At 35.0% G+C, this 20,167-nt stretch overlaps 1 protein-coding gene across 13 annotated transcripts in view; it reads right to left on the bottom strand.

Moving 5' to 3' along the window:
* The window catches only part of CLIP4 (CAP-Gly domain containing linker protein family member 4), a 170,196-nt gene that overhangs the window by 93,901 nt on the left and 56,128 nt on the right, over window positions 1-20,167 (bottom strand). For all 13 annotated transcript variants that reach the window (XM_072634093.1, XM_072634094.1, XM_072634095.1 and 10 more), the window contains 3 exons: window positions 9,856-9,974; window positions 2,703-2,939; window positions 1,693-1,828 (listed from right to left, as the gene is read on the bottom strand). In XM_072634093.1, coding sequence (XP_072490194.1) covers window positions 1,693-1,828; window positions 2,703-2,939; window positions 9,856-9,974 — 492 coding nt within the window. The remainder of the gene's footprint in view (window positions 1-1,692; window positions 1,829-2,702; window positions 2,940-9,855; window positions 9,975-20,167) is intronic.

The following is a 20,167-nucleotide window of genomic DNA, read 5'->3' as shown; positions in this document are numbered from 1 at the left end:
TAAAAGTAACAAAAATCATGATATCAACACATGCAGAAAAAGTGTCTGAAATAAAGTACAACACTCATTTCTATTAAAAACACTTGAAAGCACAGGCATAAATGGACTTTTCCTTAAATTGATAAGAAGCATTTACCTAAAAGCATCAGCAAGCATGACGTGTGATGGGGATAAGCTAGAAACCTCCCCAGTAAGATCAGGTATGAAAAAAGGATTCCCACTATCACCAATATTATTCAATATTGTATTGGAAATCCTAGCAACAGCAATAAGAGAGGGAATCAGAATAGGGAATGATGTAATAAAGATGATATGATGATATTAGTTAGAGAATCCTTAAGGACTAAACCAAAAAGTTAATTGAAATAATTAATACTTTCAGTAAAGTAGCAGAATATAAAGTAATCCCAAACAGAAATACAAATTAAAACAACTTTGAGATATCATTTTATACCTATTAGATTGGCTGAAATGATAGAAGAGAAAAGTGACGAACGTTGGAGGGGACATGGAAAAACTGGGAACTTAAATTCACAGTTGGTGGATCTGTAAACTCATCCAAGATTTGGAATTATGCCCAAAGAGTTAATAAACTGCCTATACCCTCTGACCCAGCAACACCACTATTAGATCTGTTGCCCCAAATCATTAGGGAAAAAGGAAAAGAACCTGTATTTAGAACATACAGAACATTACAGCAGCTCTCTTTGTGGTGCCAAAGAATTGGGATTTGTGGGGATGCCCATCAACTGGTGAATGGCTAAACAAATTGTGGCATACATTCATGATGAAACATTACTCTGCTCTAAGAAATGATGAACTCAATGATTTTAGAAAAGCATGGAGAGACCTCCATGAAATGATGAAGAGGGATATTAGCAGAACCAAGAGAATACTGTATACAGTAAAAGAAGTATTGAGAACAACTTTGAGCAACTAAGTCATTTTGATTATTATAAATACCCAAATTAACTGGGAAGATTCTATGAAGATGCTTTTTGAATCCAGAAAAAGAAAACATGCATATACATATTTGTGTCTAATGGAAACCATCTTGAAGTTTTTTGAGTGGAGGAGGGGGGAAAAGGAAGTTACATGATAACTTTGTTATATAATGAAAAGGAATAGCCAAGTTGTACATAATGAATCTGCAGTTTCAGGTGCAATCCTCTGTTTCTCTATCTCACTTTGTTATGGAAATGCTTGTTTCTTAAGTTCAGAATAAAAAAATAATCTTTTTTAAAAAAGAAGAGGAAGAGAAAACAGAAGAGAAAAGAAATGGAGGGTAGAGCCAGAATAAAATAAGAGGATGAATAGAGTCTGTATTTCTCTTGACAATATGGATTTTCTATTCATCCCTGAATTATTCCCAGTCCCAACTATTCCAAGAGTTACACATGAGATCATTTTTCCCAGCAAATGATGCACTATCCACACAAACATACCATTAATCTGTTAAATTCATAGTCAATTCCAAAGACTGTACCCATGGTACAAGAACTATTCCCCCAGCTAAAAGAAAAACACAGCCTTGTTCTACAAAGAAGGATCCTGTGTCTGTTGGAGGGGGAACACTTAGTATGGATTACACATTAGATCATCAATCCAGATCATGGAAGACTAACTGTAACTGTAACATATTACTGATCTGATGTGGGGACTCTTTCCAATTAAGTTAGATTAATATCTTACCGTACTTGGGAGGACATTTGAAGTACTGGACTTTCCCAACACTTCCATTATTCTTTCCTTCTGGTTCACTTAACTCAATGCCAGCCCACTGTCCACTGGCAAATTCAGTTGTGCCACAAAATCTTAATATTCCAACCTATGGATACAAAACTAGATTAATTTTTGATAATTATAATTAATTTAGAAAAATGTTCATAAGCAACTACTTTTCTTTAGGAGTAAAGATAAAAGTCTACTCTGAAGCACTATAAGCCTACCTGAGATGACTGAATAGCAATCTGAATTAAAATGGTTAAGTTTATAATCTTTATAATTTGCAACACTGTCATAACACAGGAAAAAAAATCTAAGCCATGTAAGTAGTCCCTACCTTACCTCAATGACAAGTTTTAAGTGAGATTTTTTTAATGCCCTATTCTAAAGGGAAGCTCTGGGAATGTCCTCTCTGAGCACTTCTGGAAGGAATGTTAGCACAGAGCAAAAAGGTTACCCAAAATCAAGGGCAGAGAATAAACTCCCTTTCCTGAGAAAATCAGAAAATGGAAAGAGCACTGAAAAAGGGAAGTTTTCCAGGGAAGTCAAATGCCACAGTTTATGTTGAAGAAAAGATATCCTCTGCACAACATCCTTTATTCCAAGCATACATGATTTCCATATTTGTGGGGTTCCTAGAACTTCCCCATGAAAAATTCAGCACTTAAAACTCTTGCTGGATTAGGAGTGGGAAAAGGTATCATTTTTTTAAATGGGTAAGGGAAAACTCCCCAAAATTCTCCTCTATTCACATCAACTTTAGTCCAATCTTCTTCTATCCAAGTGGCTAGATCCTCATTAAGTCTTTAAATATAGTTTGTGGTTTTAAAATCCCTGTTACACTGCTATTCCCAAACAAGTTTCACATTTTCTACTAGGTGTTTGTTTTTTTTTTAATAAATAGGCATTTTAATCTCAAAGCTCTCTATCCATAACAGGGAGGCCAGAGATCACGTCACTGATTTGAATCACTTTACCTTCTGTCCTGCAATGATCACACGGTCTCCCAACTTTAGGCCCAAAGATGTAAGCAAGTCTTTGCCAGCTGCAGGATCACAATTTGGAACCACGGCCTTTGAGACATCACACAACAAAGGGACAGCATCCAGCAGCATTTGCCTGATTTGTTTAGCACTGGCAGCTGCATCTGCCATCTCTAAGGGCATATCGACTGGGTCTGGAACAACATCAGCTGGGATCTGTCCTTTGTCATTCTACAGAGATCGAAAGACAAATAAGAAAAAAGATATATTATGTCTACCTTATGCAAAGAACTGTGTTAGGTACTGAAAAGGACACAAATATAAATGAGACATAGTACCTATCCTCCAGTACTGTACAATAAAAATAGAAACAGAAGAAAATAAGTATTTTAAAATAGCTATTATTAAACCTTGCAATGTTATTCTATCACACAAAAGTAACTCTGGAAGAATTTAGAAGTTCACACCTTTGCATTTCAGGAACAGGATGAAAATAATTCAGAACATGCCCCTATATAAAGAGTTTGAGTGAGGTCAGGACGGTTATAGTGACAGTGGACAAACTAACACTCTAAAATGTCCCTATGTCCTGAACTCTTATTCTGGTTTGTTGTTGTTAGGATTTTTGCTTGTTTGATGTCCTTTCCTCAGAATTCTTCCCCTCTGCATTAAACATTTTCTGGTTTTGTTGGGTTTTTTAAATTATTCTAAAATTCTTCTCAGCTACTATTGCTTAGAATTACTTTGGTCAGACAATAATCTATAATATGTTAGGTAAGCTCAGGTCCCAAATTTCCTCCAAAAGGTCTCCAACTCATAACAGCACAAATAGAAGATTGTGATTAATAAGCTGAAAAAGCCAGCAAGGTGGAAGGAGGACAGAAAGAAAAGGAGAGACTCAAAAGAACTAGGGAAGATGGTGTGAAGAGCAGCAGTCTTAAAATTAATGGTATAAAAGAACTATTCTTAAGGCATTTACAAAGTAATAAGGTAGAAACATCTATTTATGAAAATCATACCAGTAATATATGAAATATGCCATAAGATAGGGTAAACTGAAGGCAACTTTGAACACTACACAGAAAAGGAGAATTATAAAAAATTTCTGAGCAAAAATGTAGCATGATCAATACAAAACTCTAGGAAAATTAATGTAGCAGCAAATAAATGAATGGATCCTAAGAGGGAGATAGTAGAAGCAGGGAAATAATGAGCAAGCCACTGTACACATGACGTAATAAGATGCTAAACCACAGTTCCCAGAAACTAAACAAACTATATAGGTATTCTGGACTAGGAACTTTTATACAATAATCATAATAGCAATTTAGCACTAGAGCCAAGAATTTAAAATATCATTTAATATTCCAAAAAACCAAAGAAGATAAAAGGAAATCCTAAATATTTAAACAATCAGGATTTATTAAGAACCTAATATGTGCCAGGCACTGTGCTAAGAGCAAGGGATACAAAAAGAGGCAAAAAAGGAATCCCTGGTATGAGACTTCTCAAGAGAAGAAATCCAAAGTGGCAAGAGTATATCCAATGACAACTGATCATCATATAAGGTGCAAGAACTCAAAACTTTTATGAGACCCATGCTTTTTTCTAATCAATGGCAGATTAAAGAATAATAAGACTTCATCTTTTTTACAGATGAAGGAAATGAAACCCCATAAAGCTGAAATGATCTGCCCATGGTCACACTGCAAAGTAGTTACAGAACTGAGACTAACATCCAGGTCTCCTAATCCCTACTCCAAGGCTCTTCCTATTCTATCATGCTTTCCAATTTCTCAACTGAATTTCAAACCGTGCTTTGCTATAAGAAAATAAGTAACAAATAGTAACAACAGAATTCTTTTAATGCTTTAGGAAGTATAGTCTTGGATCTTTCTTAAGGCATTCAGTAAAAGCTTGCCAACCATTTTCCAATACACTCCAAAAACCCATTCTTTCATTGGAATACATAGTGTTCCCTCCTACTGATGGAGGCCAGAACCTCCCTGCACATTTGTAGATAATATTCATAGATTACAAAAAATTCATAAGTGGCCAAAAAAACTTATCAACAAGTAGCCAACCTTCCAGGGATAAGGCTCTCTTGAAGCGGGATAAACAACACTGAGCCCAGACTCAAAAGTCATTCAGACCGATAGGATCTGTCATAGCTTGAACTGCACTGGTATATTCTTCAAGAACCTCTCAGGATCATCTCTCAACCACGAAACGACATCAGTATGGAATACTACTACTGCAGCCCCCACAAATGGATCTGAGGTAAGGGAAGCTCAGGTCACATCCTAGATCTACCATTTACTACCTATGTGACACAGCAATAACATTTATGTAATGCTTTTAATGTTTTACAAATATATCATTTTGCTGGACCTCAGTTTCCTCATCTGTGAAAAAAGAGGCTGATTATATGAACTCAAAGCTCTTACCAATTACAAATCTATTATCCTAATAAAAATAAAGTAAATGATTATACATTTTGACCTAAAAGTACCTATAAAAAAGATTTTAAAAGTACATATAAAAAAGATAAGAAGTATCCTTCAGTTTTTCTCATCCAAGGAAAAATATCCAAGTGATTTCATAGATTTTCTAAAAAAAAAAAAAGAAAGAAAGAAAGAAAAAGAAAGAAATTTTAAATATCATGAAGCTACAATAAGGATTACAAAAGACCTAGCAGCAACTACATTAAAGGACTGTAGGTCTTGGAATAGTATATTCTGTGGAGCAAAACAGTAACTTACCCAGCAAAGTTAAATATAATCTTGTATGAAAAAATAATGGACATTTAGTGAACTCAAAGACTTTCAGATTTTTGTGACAAAAACCCCAGAACTTAAGGAAAAATTTAATGTAAAACATCCAGGAGAAATACTAGGTAAACATTAAAGACCAATTATGAGGGATGCAATAAGGTCCAATTGTTTACTGCAGATATGTGAAAATATTAGCAGTACTCTTATAATTGTCAACATAATTTGGGCAGTTTGAAACAAAGGCATGGACTAAGCCATGTATGATGGGGTGATTCTAAAAAAATAAAACTATGTAGGACAGATAAAAAGGAGTAATTATTTCACAGAAATGAGGCATAAAAGGAAAAACCGATACAAAAGAAGCTACTAGGGGAAAAGGCAGGTAGTGCTGGAATCTTACTCTCATCAGGAATGGGTTCAAGAGAAAACTATATATATATCTATATCTATATATCTATAGATATAGATATATAGAAGGGTATACAAGTCTTCTAAATTCATAAGAAATAAGAGGGCAAGGGCATAGCATGGGGGGAGAGGATAAGGGAGGGACTATTTGAAGGGTGGGTAGGTTAAGGAATAGGAGGGCAAGGTAGCCAGTAGAAGTAAAGCAGAGGAGTGAGGAGGTATAGGTGAGAAGCATAATGAAGAAAAATATGAAGGAAGAAAATACACAAGTAAATGTAACTTAGAATATGAATGGGATAAATTTACTCATAAAGTGGAAACATTAAAAATATGAAATCAACGATATGTTGCTTTCAGGAAACATAAAAATGAGAGATATACACAAAGATAAAATAAAGAGCAGGAGTAAATTTAGTATGTAAAAAAAGCAGGGATAGTAGTCACGATCTCAGACAAAATTAAAGTTAAAATGGATTTAATCAAAAATGACAAACAGAGAAACTACACTATGTATCAGCAATACTATTCAATATTTGACAGTATAAAATACCTGAGCATATACCTAACAAAACAGACACAGAAATTGCATGAACTTATATAAACAAATAACACTTCTAATACAAATAAACTCAGATCTAAATAACTGAAGTAATATTTATTGTTCATGGGTAGGTAAAGCCAATATAATTTTTAAAATGACAGTTACATGTAACTAATCTATTTATTCAATGCTATCTCAACTGACTTACTAAAAAATTATTTTACTGATTTAGAAAAAATAATAATAAAGTTCATTTGGAAAGACAAAAGGTCAGGAACTTCAAAGAAACCAGGGAAAAAAGATGTACAGGAAGCAGAATCAGCAGTACCAGACCTTAAACTATATTATGAAGTGAAAGCATTGTTGAAGTATAAAAAGAAATTCAATTATTTTACATTAAAATTTTCTTGCACAAATAAAACCTATGTAGCCAAAAATAGAATGAATGCACAAAATTAGGGGGAAAAATTTTCACAGATGATCTCTCAAATAGGACGTGACTCAATTGGAATATTGCTGTGGTGTAGGAAACGATGAGTTAGTTGATTTGGAAAAACATGGACAGACCTGGACTTATGAAGGATGATGTTAACCACCTTCAGATGATAGGAGAAACAGATGATAGGAGAAAATAAGCATAGTATGGTCTTACGTACATGTGTATGAGTATATATGTGTATGTTTATAGATATCTATGTGTATGTATGTATATATGTATGTATGTATACATATCCACACTTCATTGCAGCCTTCTTTGGGGGGAGGAGGAGAAATAAAGTAAAAAGTGCACTGCAGAGAACAAAAGAAAACCAACAAGAAAGCAAAGAAAAGCTGGGCAGCTTTGAAAACAATGTGTAGTATTTATTATATAGATTTTCTTGAAATGGAAATTTATTGTTTTATACTGAATCCTCTCTTATGGTCTGCTGTGTACATGGCAATTTTTTTCTTTTCTCATTTTATTTAAAATAAGTTTAAAATAAAGAAATTTACCAAAAGAAGTATAAATTTTCCAAATGGGGAAATAAATGGAGTTGACTTACATACCAGAATCCCTCAGTTTAATCCTATTCATTACTAAGAAGAATACATGTAAGACAAAAAAGAGAAGATGAAGACAAAAGCCACAGTAAAAGAATTAAAATGACCACTGACCAAAAACAGTTATTTGATTCACTATAACAAAGTAATTAAGATGATAAAATGAGGAGAAAAAAATAATAAATACTAACATACAAAATAAAATGCAACACAAACAAAACATGGGGAGAAGGGAGACACACCCAAAAAGAGGAGGCATCAAAAACAAAGCATGGCGCATTAAAGTTGATGAGAAGTAAAAATTTCAGTGTCACGTGAACAACCAATCTGAGGGTGGCTATGAAGAAGCAACGTGCACAGGAACAACAAATTTAAATTCCATAAGGTAAGTTCCTTCTGGCACTCTGTACAAACTCTGGAAAAAAGAGTTCATCACTAAAATAGATGAGCCTTCCATTCTACATCTGTCTGCTAGGAGGAATGGGTCATATGAGGAACTACTGAAGTAACTAAGAATATTTAACCTACAGAAAAATGGTCATAGGAAGAGTACTGATTTCTGTTACCAAATATTTGAATGGTTGTCACATGGATCAAAGGAGTACAGATTTAGAGTTGGAAGAGAATCTAAGAAATCATCCAGTCCAACCCTCTCATTGTATAAATGAAGAAACTGAAGGCCAGGGAGGTGAAGTGATTTTTCTAAGACCACACAGGTAAGTGAGTTGAAGATCCAGAACTTGAATCCAGGCCTTGAGCTCAGCAGTCTTTACACTGCATCATGCTACCTTCCCGAAAGGACTGAACTTCTTTTGCCTGAGCCCTCATGGTAGAACTAAAACCAAGCAGTGAAAGTCACAGGGAGGAAGACTTCAGCTGAGTATAAGGAAAAACATTCTAACAATTAGAACCATCAAAAACCAAAACAGACTACTTTGTACTGTAATCAGTTCAGCTCTTCATGAGAAGTGTTCAAGCAGGAAGGAGAGAATTTACAATCCAGGTAGGGTCTGAATGAACCTCTAAGGTCCTTCACAAAGATGCAATTATTCCTTTTTATTAGTAAATATTAAATTTTCTCTTCAGGATTATGATTTCAATCTTATTTCAATATGTTACTACTGCAATTGAGAATATCATGAAAATCAGAAAGTTATCTTTTTTTAAACAAAATGTGTTATTTTTTAAAATTTACTGGATCCTTAAATGCAATTTTTTCTTAAAATATCTTTCAATAAATTCCCCTCCCACACCTACATATATCCAGGAATACACCCCAATTTTTATTATTGAAGATTTGAAGGCTATAGAATGTCAACTCAACATTTCCAGTGCCCAAGAAAGAGCATAATGAAAATTTATGTCTTGAGAGGTAAATCTAAAGAGGTGCTGGAGACAGACTGCAGTTAAGTAAGTTCTCCAGAATCACAGAAATAATGATTCACAGAGAGGTAGTGTCAAGAGATGGGATTTGAACCCAGGCTTCCTGACCCCAACCCAGCAATATGCCCACTAAGCTACTCCACCTGTACCTCAATCTTCATAAGGTAAATCAAATGGAAATGAGATTCAATACATGAATCTGTGTTTAATATGCAACTTTTCAAGTATACATCTATGAGGCAGCACCATCAGGGTTCCAGTCATGGCTCTGATGCCATCTGGATGACCTTGATAAGCCCTTTCACCTCTAGAGGCCTCAGTTTCCTCACCTGTAAAATGAAGAGGTGGGACTGGATGGGTCTAGGATCCCTTCCAGCTCTAAATCTACAATCTTAAAATCCTAATGTGTCAATTCTATCTACATCCATACAAAAAAGATATCTCCTCTTCCTATTCTCCTACAGATATAAACAAACTTTAACTGATCAAGTTTAGTAAAAAAAAAAAAAAAAAAAAAAAAAAATCATTCCCAAGCTATAAGCATGAAGTAACAGAAATCTCATCCAAAATGAGACAGGGCATCAGGGAAGAAAGGAGCAAAGGCCAAAGGTTAAAAATAACCCAAGGTAGCCCTAGCAACAATAATATTAGACATATTACTCATCTTTTGCTAAGAATGATACATTAATCACATTTTAATTTTATTAGGCATTCCCTGAATTTCAGAGCTAAGTTTTATTATCAGTTATGAAATTTGTCCAAGCTTTGAGATGACACAAATCTGACTTAGACCCTGGGGATGCTGAACCAAAACTGCTAGTGTTATTCCTTTCAGTGAGCTACCCTATACCCAAACATGAACTTTAGATTACCACTTTATTTATTAGCCAAAAATATGGCACATTTAGTTGATAATTTCCAAATTCTTTTTTTTTCTGTTTGGTTGGAGATGATGAGTTCAGGAGGGCATAGGGTTCTTCCATGAAATCAGGACCCTTACCCTAAAGGCAGGATTTGCTCCATGATCCAGTAAACACTTCACAGCCCCCGTGCACAAGTTAAATGCCGCAATATGCAGAGCTGTTCCAAAAGCAAAGTCACTGCATGTAGCATCCACATCTGCAATTAAACATTACAAGTACATTAACTCCTCATTCATCTGTAGACATAAGAAAAAACAAGGCAGTATTTTATTTTGAAGAACTCTTTCATCATGATGAAATAAAATACATCCGCCCTGAAAGACAGCTTCACCATATTACTAAGGTGGAGGATCATGGCATAAACTTAGAAAACGACAACAGTATAAAAATGACTATTTGTAAAGCCTCAAAGAAAAATGTAGTTTGGCCTCAGACCCAAAAGGGATTCCTGAAAGAGCTTAAAAAGGATTTTAAAAAGTAAATTAGATAAGTAGAAGAAAAATTGGTAAAAGAAATGAGAGTAATGCAACGGAATTATGAAAAAAATGAGTCAATAGCATGGAAAAAGATATACAAAAATTTACTGAGGAAAATGATTCCCTAAAAAATAGAACTGGTCAAATGGGAAAGAAAGTACAAAAGCTCACTGAAGAAAATAATTCCTTAAAAATGGGAATTGAAAAAGTGGAAACTAATGACTCTATAGGGCATTAAGATAAGATAAAATAAAAAAAATAGAAGAAAATGTGCAATTTTTCATTGAAAAAACAAACGTCCTAAAAAAATAGATCCAGGAGACATAATATAAAAATTATTGGACTACCTAAAAGCCATGATAAAAAAAAAAAAACCTCTGAACAACACATTTCAAGAAATTATCAAAGAAAACTGTCCTGATACATTAGAATCAGAAAACAAAACAGAGATTGAAAGAATCCTCCAATTGCTGCCTGAAAGATCCCAAAATGAAAACTCTCAGAAACATCATAGTCAAATTTCAGAGATCACAGATCAAGGAGCAAGTATTATAAGCAGTTAAAAAGAAAGAATTCAAATATCATGGAGCTACAAATCAAGATTACACAGGATTTGGGACTAAAGAACCTAAGGGTTTGGAATATGATATACCAGAAGGAAAAGGAGTTAGGATTACAACAAAGAATCACCTACCCAGCAAAACTGAACATAATCTTTCAGGGGGGAAAAATGTACATTTAATGAAATAGAGGACTTTCAAGCATTTCTAATTAAAAGATCAGTGCTGAATAAAAAATATGACCTCCAAATACAAGACTCAAGGTAAACATAAAAATGTAAAAAAGAAACAAGAAAGAGAAAACATAAAAACTTAATAAGATTAAACTGTTTATATTTCTATATGGCAAGACAATATTTGTAACTAACAACTTAAGAGCAATTAGGAGTATATGCAGACAGAGGATTTGAATAAAAGGTGACTTTGATGAGATGATGCCCCTTCCCCAAACAAAGAAAGGGATGAGAAAGAACACTGCATTGGAAGAAGGAGGGGGATACTGAACGGAATAAATTATCCCACATAAAAGAGGTATGAAAGAGCTATTATAATGGAGGTGGGAGTGGGCAAAACTTAAGCCTTACTCCCATCAAAACTGGCTCAAAGAGAGAATAACATTCATACTCAGGTGGATGTAGAAATCTATCTTACCCTATGAGGAAGTAAAAAGGGATAGGAATAATAGAAAGGGGAGAGAAGACCAATAAAAGGGAGGGTACACTGGGAAGGCAGTGATCAGAAGTACATTTGGGAGGAGGGAAAGGGTGGGAGGTAAGAGAAAGAGAGAAATAAGCAAAAAACTGCATGGAGGGGAATACATAGCTACCCTAACTAGATATGTGAGTAGGATGAACTCATTTATAAAATGGAAGTGGTAGCAGAATGGGTTAAAAACCAAAATCCTACAATATTACAAGAAACATATTTGAAGCAGAGAGATACACACAGGGTAAAGGTAAGGAGGCTGAAGCAGAATCTATTATGTTTCAGCTCAAAGAAAGCAGGGGTAGCAATCATGATCTCAGATAAAGCAAAGACAAAAATAGATCTAATTAAAAGAGATAAAGAAGGAAACTATATCTTGCTGAAAAGTACCACAAACAATGAAGTCATATCAATACTAAACACAAATGCACCAAATGTTATAGCATCTAAATTTCTGAAGAAGTTGAATGAGTTACAGGAGGAAATAGATAATAAAACTATACTAGTGAGGGACCATAACTTTCCCCTCTCAGAACTAGATAAATCTAACTGAAAAAAAAAAAACCAATAAGAAGTTAAGGAGGTGAATAAAATTCTAGAAGAGTTAGATGTAATAGACATAATAGAGAAAATGCAATGGGAATAGAAAGGAATATACTTTTTTCTCAGCAATACATGGCAACTACACAAAAACTGGCCATGTATTATGACATTAAAAACCTTACAACCAAATACAGAAATAGTAAACCTATTCTTTTCAAATTATAATTCAATAAAAATTCTATTTCATAATGAACAATAGAGAGATTATAATCAACTGGAAATTATGTAATATAACCCTAAAACATAAGTGGGTCAAAGAACAAATCATAGAAATAATTGATAATTTCATCAAAGAAAATGATAACAATGAGGCAACCTATCAAAATTTATGGGATGCAGCAAACGATACCTAGGGGAAAATTTATATCTCTAATTGCTTAGATAAACAAAATAGAGAAAAAAACCGATCAATAAACTAGGCATGAAATGAAAAAAACTAGAAAAAGAACAAATTAAAAATCCCCAATTAAACACCAAATTGGAAATCCTGAAAAGCAAAGGCAATATTGATAAATTGAAAGAAAACCATTGAAATAATAAATAAAACTAGACATAAAAATAAAATTGAAAGAAAACCATTGAATTAATCAATAAAACTAGAAGCATTATCTGTAATGGGGATAAGCTTGAAGCTTTCCCAATACAATGGGGATGAAGCAAGAATGCCCATTATCACCTCTATTATTTAATATTTTACTAGAAATGTTAGTTATAACAGTAAGAGAAGAAAAAGAAATTAAAGGAATTAGAACAGGCACTGAAGAACAAAACTACCACTCTTTACAAATGATACAAATGATACTTAGAAAATCAACTAAAAATCTACTTGAAATCATTAAAAACTTTAGCAAAGTTGCAGGATAAAAGAAACCCACATAAATCATTAGCATTTCTAAATATTACCAATAAAGTCCAGCAGCAAGAGAAAGAAAGAGAAATTCCATTTAAAAAAACCGTAGGCAATATAAACTACTTGGGAGTCTGTCTACCTGCCAAGACAAACCCAGGAAGTACATGAACACAACTATAAAACATTTTTCACACAAATAAAATCAGATCTAAACAATTGGAAAAAATATTAATTACTCGTGGGTAGGCCAAGTCAATATAATAAAAATAACAATTATATCAAATTAATCTACTTGTTCAGTGCCATATCAAACTATGAAAAAATTATTTTACAGAGCTAGAAAAAAATAAAATTCATCTGGAAGAACAAAAGCTCAAGGATACCAAGGGAGTCAATGAAAAAATGCAAAAGAAGGTAGTCTAGCCCCACAAGGTCTCAAACTGTATTATAAAGTGGTAATTATAAAACAATCTGGTACTGGCTAAGAGAGTGGTGGATCAGCAGAACAGATTAGGTACAAATTAAATTATACTAAACGACCATAGTAATCTAGCATATGATTAAACCCAAAGGTCCAAGATTTTGGAACAAAAATTCATTATTCGACAAAAACTGCTGGAAAAATTGGAAAACAATATGCCATAAATTAGGTGGAGACCAACATCTCACATCATATACCAAGATTAGGTCAAAATGGGTACATGATTTACACATAAAAGATGATAACCATAAGCAAATAAGGGAAGAATTTAGGAGCAAAGAAGATATAGTGAACATTACAAAATGTAAAATAGATCATGTTGATTATATAAAACTAAAAAGGTTTTGCTTAAACAAAATCAATGAAGCCAAAATCACAAGGAAAGCAGAAAACCAGGAGAGAGGTAGAATTGCAACAAGTATCTCTGATAAAGGCCTAATTTCTCAAATATGTAGAGAACTGAGTCAAATTCAGGAGAAAAAAAAAACAAGATATTCCCCAATTAATAAATGGTTAAAGGATATGTTACAGGCAGTTTTCAGACAAAGAAATCAAAGGTATCTATGAAATAGGATCAGAGAAATGCAAATTAAAACAACTCTCAGGTACCACGTCACACCTATCAGAATGGCTGATATGACAAAAAAGGAAAATGTTGGACATTGGAGGGGATATGGGAAAACTGGGACACTAATGTACTGTTGGTGCAACTGTGAACTGAGCCAAACATTTTGGAGAACAAATTGGAACTATGCCCAATGGGCCATAAAACTGTGCATATCCTTTGATCCAGCAATATCACTGCTAGGTCTGTATCCCAGACACCCAAAAAAAGGGAAGGGATCTATCTGTAGCTCTTTTTGTGGTAGCTAAGAATTGGAAATCAAAGGGATAGTCATCAACTGGGGAATGACTAAACAAGCTGTGGTATATGATTGTAACGGAATATTATTGTGCTATCAGAAATGACGAGCAGGATTATTTCAGAAAAACCTGGAAAGACTTACATGAACTGATGCACAGTGAAGTGAACAGAACCAGGACAACAATGTACAAAGGTACATGGTAACAGCAATATTGTTCAATGAAGAACTGTGAATGACTTAGCTATTCTCAGCAATACAATGATTCAAGACAATCCCAAAGGACCGATGATGAAGCACACAATCTGCCTCCAGAAAGAAATGATATTGATTGAATACAGACTGAAGCATGCTATTTTTCCCTTTCTTTCATTTTTTTCTTTTTAAGTCATCTTGTACAAAATGACTAACATGGAAATGTTTTACATAATTGCACACATATAACCTATATCTGATTGCTTACCATCTCAGGGAGGTGGGAAAGGGAAGGATATTTTGGAACTCAAAATTTGAAACTCAAAACTTTAAATAAAACTGTTAAAAATTTAGAAAAAGTGGAATGTCTACTAAGGTGAAATCTCATTAAAATTCTCAAGTTTATTTTTGAAATGAGATATAGAATGTGATTTTGAGGTTATAGTAACAGGATAAATTCTGAAACAAAACAGAAGAAAGGCTAAAGCTGGAATCAAGAAAAGCTGGGTTCAAACCAAAGGCACAAGTGTGGGCAAATCACTTAACTTCCAGTTTGTTCATCTATAAAATAGGAATAACAGCACCTATACTAACCATCCTCCACTAAATCCTACTCCAGTGTCTCATCATGGTCTGAGTTCCTGAAGGCTGTAACTGTGAAGCACAAACTCCAGCAGCTTCTACCTGTTAAGGCTTCAACTATGGTCCTAGCAGCCCAAGTCAGCTTGCTAAAGACCAGGGTAGGGAAGTACAGAAAGGTTTATGACTAGTATACCATTTCTGGAGGAATTATGTCACCATGGCAAAAAAAATAAAATAAAATACAAAATGGTCCTCAGACTAGTGCAGCCCTTCTCTTTTTGCAACTACTGTGCAAACCATAACTAAACTATCGGTTCTCTCTAAAATCCTTCTTTAGTGACCACTGAGTAGACAAGCACACTAGACAAACACAATCCTATCAGTCTTTACATTCTTTATATGACAAAGCCAGCAGATAGAAGGAATTTGTAGTAAAACAGAAGGATCACTGGTTCTCCTTGGAGAGGAAAATTAAGGAGCTGGTAGACTTGGTTCTAATATGTGCCCAAAAGGCAAGAAAAAACATTTCACAAGCTATTTTCTCTTCTAACATCACAGTGTTCATAATAAGTTTTTTCAAAAAAGACTATCAGGAAAATAACAGCAGGGTTGATAATAACAGTTGGGTAGAGGATGAGGAGGTAAAAAATGTTCTATTAAGAACTCATTAAGACTTTCCAAATTAATCAACATACATGCTGATTCTCAATGACTTCAACACAAAAATGGAAAAAATATATGAATGGCAAAAAAATATACTGGAAAATATAGATGAGAAATAAGGAAAAAAGACTGTCCCAAAGATTGGTATCACATACTACACAGAAGCTTCATGTCTATGTATCATTAATACTTTCTTTGAGGAATTAGTAATACACCTGGAAATGAAGAAATCACATCACAAAAAATTAAAGTAATTATATTTTAACGCACAAGAAACAATACATTACTAATGTAGAATTTATTCCTCTATTCAGATGTCTGTGCACAATCAGGTCACTGCCTTGTCAGAACAAAGATCAAAATGAACAAAACCAGAAGAAAAAGTGAGAAAAAATATGCAGTTAAAACAACTTTTCCAACCTATTTCAACAAGTGAAAACGTAATAATAAATGAAAAATGGAAGGCAAAGATAGCCAATAATTTCATATAAAAGCTTAAATGATCAATCTAACTGACCAAGTTTAACTAATCAATAGCGATAATAAGATCCAAAGAGATTTTAAAAAGTGCCTAAGTAACAACCAGAGAGCTAAGGTAGCCAAGGCAATTCCAGTTTAGAATATAAACTTACTAGTAATATATTACAAAGAATACAAACTCTGATCAACGCAATGGCCAATGCTACCCACTTCCTGTGACATGGTGGAATCAAGATGCAAATGAGACATATGTTTTTGGATGTGACCAATGTGGGATCTGTTCTACTTGACTACGCATGTTTGTTATAAGGATGCTTTTTCATTACTAAAATGGAATTATGTTTCGTATGACCTGACATGAATAACTGAAATCACATTGCTTGCCTTCTCAAAGGGTGAGGGAGATGAGGGAAGGAGAGAATTTGGAACTTAAAATTTTAAAAAATAAATGTTAAAATGACTGTACATATATAACCTATATCTGATTGCTTAGGGAGGCAGAAAGAAAGGGAGGGAGGGACGGAAGGAGGGAGGGATAGAATCGAAGACTCAAAACTTTTTTTTAGAAGTGTCAAAAAACTGTTTTAACAAGAAATGGGAAAAAATAAATGTTTTTAAAAAACTTTACATGAGATTGGGAAATATTTTTAAAAATAAATAAATATACATATATATTATACATATTTTTAAAAGGATGTTGTTTTTCTTCCCACCCCACCCCCAATGTTGGAAGAAGTGGAAGGGAGAGAAAATAAAGGTTAGTGGAAAAAAACAAAATTATTTAAAAGTACAAAAAAAAGATCAACATCATCACCTCATAAACAGAGAGAAGTGATAGAAAATAAAACTAGTTGTTTCAAGGGCATTTACACCCCAGGGCCTCTCCCTCAACAAAAGATTGACTCTGGTCCTGAATTCATGTGGATCTGGATTCATATCAGTGGAGTCTGACAACCCCACCCCCCACAAAAAAAAAAAAAAAAAAGGGATATCAGATCTCTTATCTCTGGCTCATTGCCTCCACCCTGGAGTAATTCCAGGGAAATCACTAAGACAAAATTTAGTTGTGCCTAGGATTTCCCCAAATGTAATACAAAACAGAGTCCCTTCTAGATTATGTTCGTCCTTCACGGCCAAAGAAGACCATGCCATCAGAGAAATGATGACATGACTTGCACTTGACTTTGTTTTGAGTGAGGTTTCTTGAACTTGTCCTTTGCTCAGCTAGGACCCAGGCTCCCAACCACTCCTTTTTGCCCTGGATCTGTGACTCAGAACTAGATAGTCCCTTCTAGAAGGAGGTATTTAGAGTACAAAATGAATATTGAGTCTGACTCTAATTTTGTCTGACTCTTGTGATCCTATTTAGGGTTTTCTTGGCTAAGGTATGGGAAGGGTTTGCCATTTCCTTCTACAGTTCACTTTACAGATAGGGAAACTGAGGCAAACAGGGTTCAGTGATTTGCCAAGGGTCACATAGCTAATAAATGTCTGAGGCCAGATTTGATCTCAGGAAGGTGAGTCTTCCTGACTTCCTGACCTCCGGGCCAATCCTCTATCCACTTTGCCACCCAGCTGCTCCTATATTAGCTATAGGACAGTTATTTATTTTGTCCACTAGCAAACATGCTCAAAATTCAAAAGGCTCACAAGTATACATTAACACATTTTCAAAAAGCATGAAACATCTCACATAGTTCATTATGCTCATTATGCTCTCTCAAAACATAAAGCATTTATTAAGCTCTTACATGTGCTGGGTACTGTGATAAGTGCTAGGGATACACACTGCTTTTTGGTGCTACTAAAATGGTGTTTGGCATTTATCCCATAAAGACACTGTCTGAGCAAGGAGTGAAAGCTGACAGACCTCTGATTTCCTCTTAGAGGTCAGCCTCCTCCAAGAAGAATCTAGAGCCATATAAACATCTAGGGCTACAGTCCTTCTTGTTGAGGAGGGCCTCTCTGACACAAGTCAGTGGGGCTGAATTCAGATGGAAACAAGAGCTACTAAACTGTACCTAAGGATCCTTGTAGGTCACTTAACTGACAGTTTTAAAAATTAATATTATCTATGTTTTACTGTATTTTTATTCATTGTGTTAAACAGTTCCCAACTGCATTTAATCTGATTCAGGCCATGCTGGAGAGGGTTGTGGATCCCTTACATGTTTGACACTTCTGCTCTAAATCTACCCTATGCTACTTCCTAAATAGAGAAAAATCTCTGGAGGCAAGGGTTTGCATGTCAAACCTATACTTAACAACAGTCTACCTATCTGATGTTCATTCATCCTTGATTACATTTCTGGTACATTCATCTCTGAGCTCAGGACAATAAACCTCACTGCAAAAAGACTGGAAGATATGTAGATCTATCCCAGACAGGTGAGCACCTAGTTAACGCCTTTCTTCCTAAAATATTGAGGGCTGAAAGAGCACAAAACATCTGAGATTGTGTCAAACAACATGCACACAGGTGAATAAAAACAAAACATATGCAAAATTAATAACTACTGTGCTCTTCCTCATTTCTGCCTCTTGGATTCCCTTACAGCATCCCAAAAAAGCAAGAATTCTGGATTCAGAGAACATGTGTCATAGTCACTTCTGATGCTTAAAACCTATGTGACCTTCGATAAGTCACTTACTCTGGATGGGCCTCGCTTGCCTCTTGTAAAAGGAGCGCACAGGCCCAGGTAACTTCGAGGACCCTCTCAGCCCAATACTTGTCTATGAACTCTTCCGAGAGGCCTTTCTCGATTCCCTCAGTTTTGAGTGCTGCCCTACCAAAAGCCACTTTGTATTTCTTTTATGCATATTTTGTACTTTTTTATCTCTATGATGAGCCCTCCCAATAAAACGTAAGATCCTTGAGGGCAGAGACAGTTTCATGCTTGTTCTTGAATCCCCCAGAGCACTGGGGACACACTACCTCCATGGTATATTTAGCAATTTCTCTAAGTGTTTACTGAGTTGAATTGAACCATCCTCTATGAGGATTAGGTGAAAGAACATAGGTGGCACAGTGGTTAGAGTGCTGGGCCTAGAAGCAGAAGATCTGAGTTCAAATCTGGTCTCAGATACTTACTAGTTATGTGATCCAGGGCAAGTCAATCCATTTGTCTCAGTTTCCTCAACCATAACATGGGGACACTAACAGCACCTACCTCCCATTCGAATTATGAGGATCAAATAAGGTATCTGTAAAGTACTTAGCACAGTGCCTAGCATACAGCAGGCACTTAATAAAGGCTTGTTTCCTTCCTAACTATATTTAGACTGGGAAAAAGAAGTCTTAAGATCTGATTTATTCCTCTAGACCCAGGAAGCTGAACAACGACCAATGAGCAGAAATTACAAAAGGCAACCTTCAGTTCAATGCTAATAAAATCTTTCTAACAATCAAAGCTGTCCCAAAATGTCCCAAAATATTATTTGGGGTGTCATCTATGAGATTTGAAACTTGAGTGATAGTTGGAACAGATGATGAAGAAGGTCATCTCAACTGACTGTGTGAGGTCAGTTCAGTTCATCACATCATTTTATACAATCCAGACTCAGATCACAACAAACTGAAGCCAAAATAAGCCAAAGGGTCATCAAAAGCCCCAGGAGAAACCCAAAATCAAAGTCAGGTCAAAGGCCATAAATAAGGAGGCATACAATGAAAAGTTTATTAGAAGTCAAATCTGCTACACAAAAAGCAATGCACTGAGGTGATTCTACTGTGTTAGCTCCTGTTTCCTCACCCTGCCCTGTGTAACTGGGCAAGGGGTGAAGGGGTCCTGACTCTGTGGATAGAAGTCACAGATTCTGCTGCCTATAGTGACTACTTATCTGTGGGACCCAGAGCAAATCACTTAACCTTAATCATTTTCCCACTTTGTAAAGTGAGGGGGGTTGCATTAAATGGCCTCTGAGAACCCTT

The sequence above is a fragment of the Notamacropus eugenii genome, chromosome 1 (genome assembly GCF_028372415.1).
Source record: "Notamacropus eugenii isolate mMacEug1 chromosome 1, mMacEug1.pri_v2, whole genome shotgun sequence".
NCBI lineage: Eukaryota > Metazoa > Chordata > Mammalia > Diprotodontia > Macropodidae > Notamacropus > Notamacropus eugenii.
Note: the sequence above shows the minus strand (reverse complement) of the source record. Positions and strands in the feature narration are given on the sequence as shown.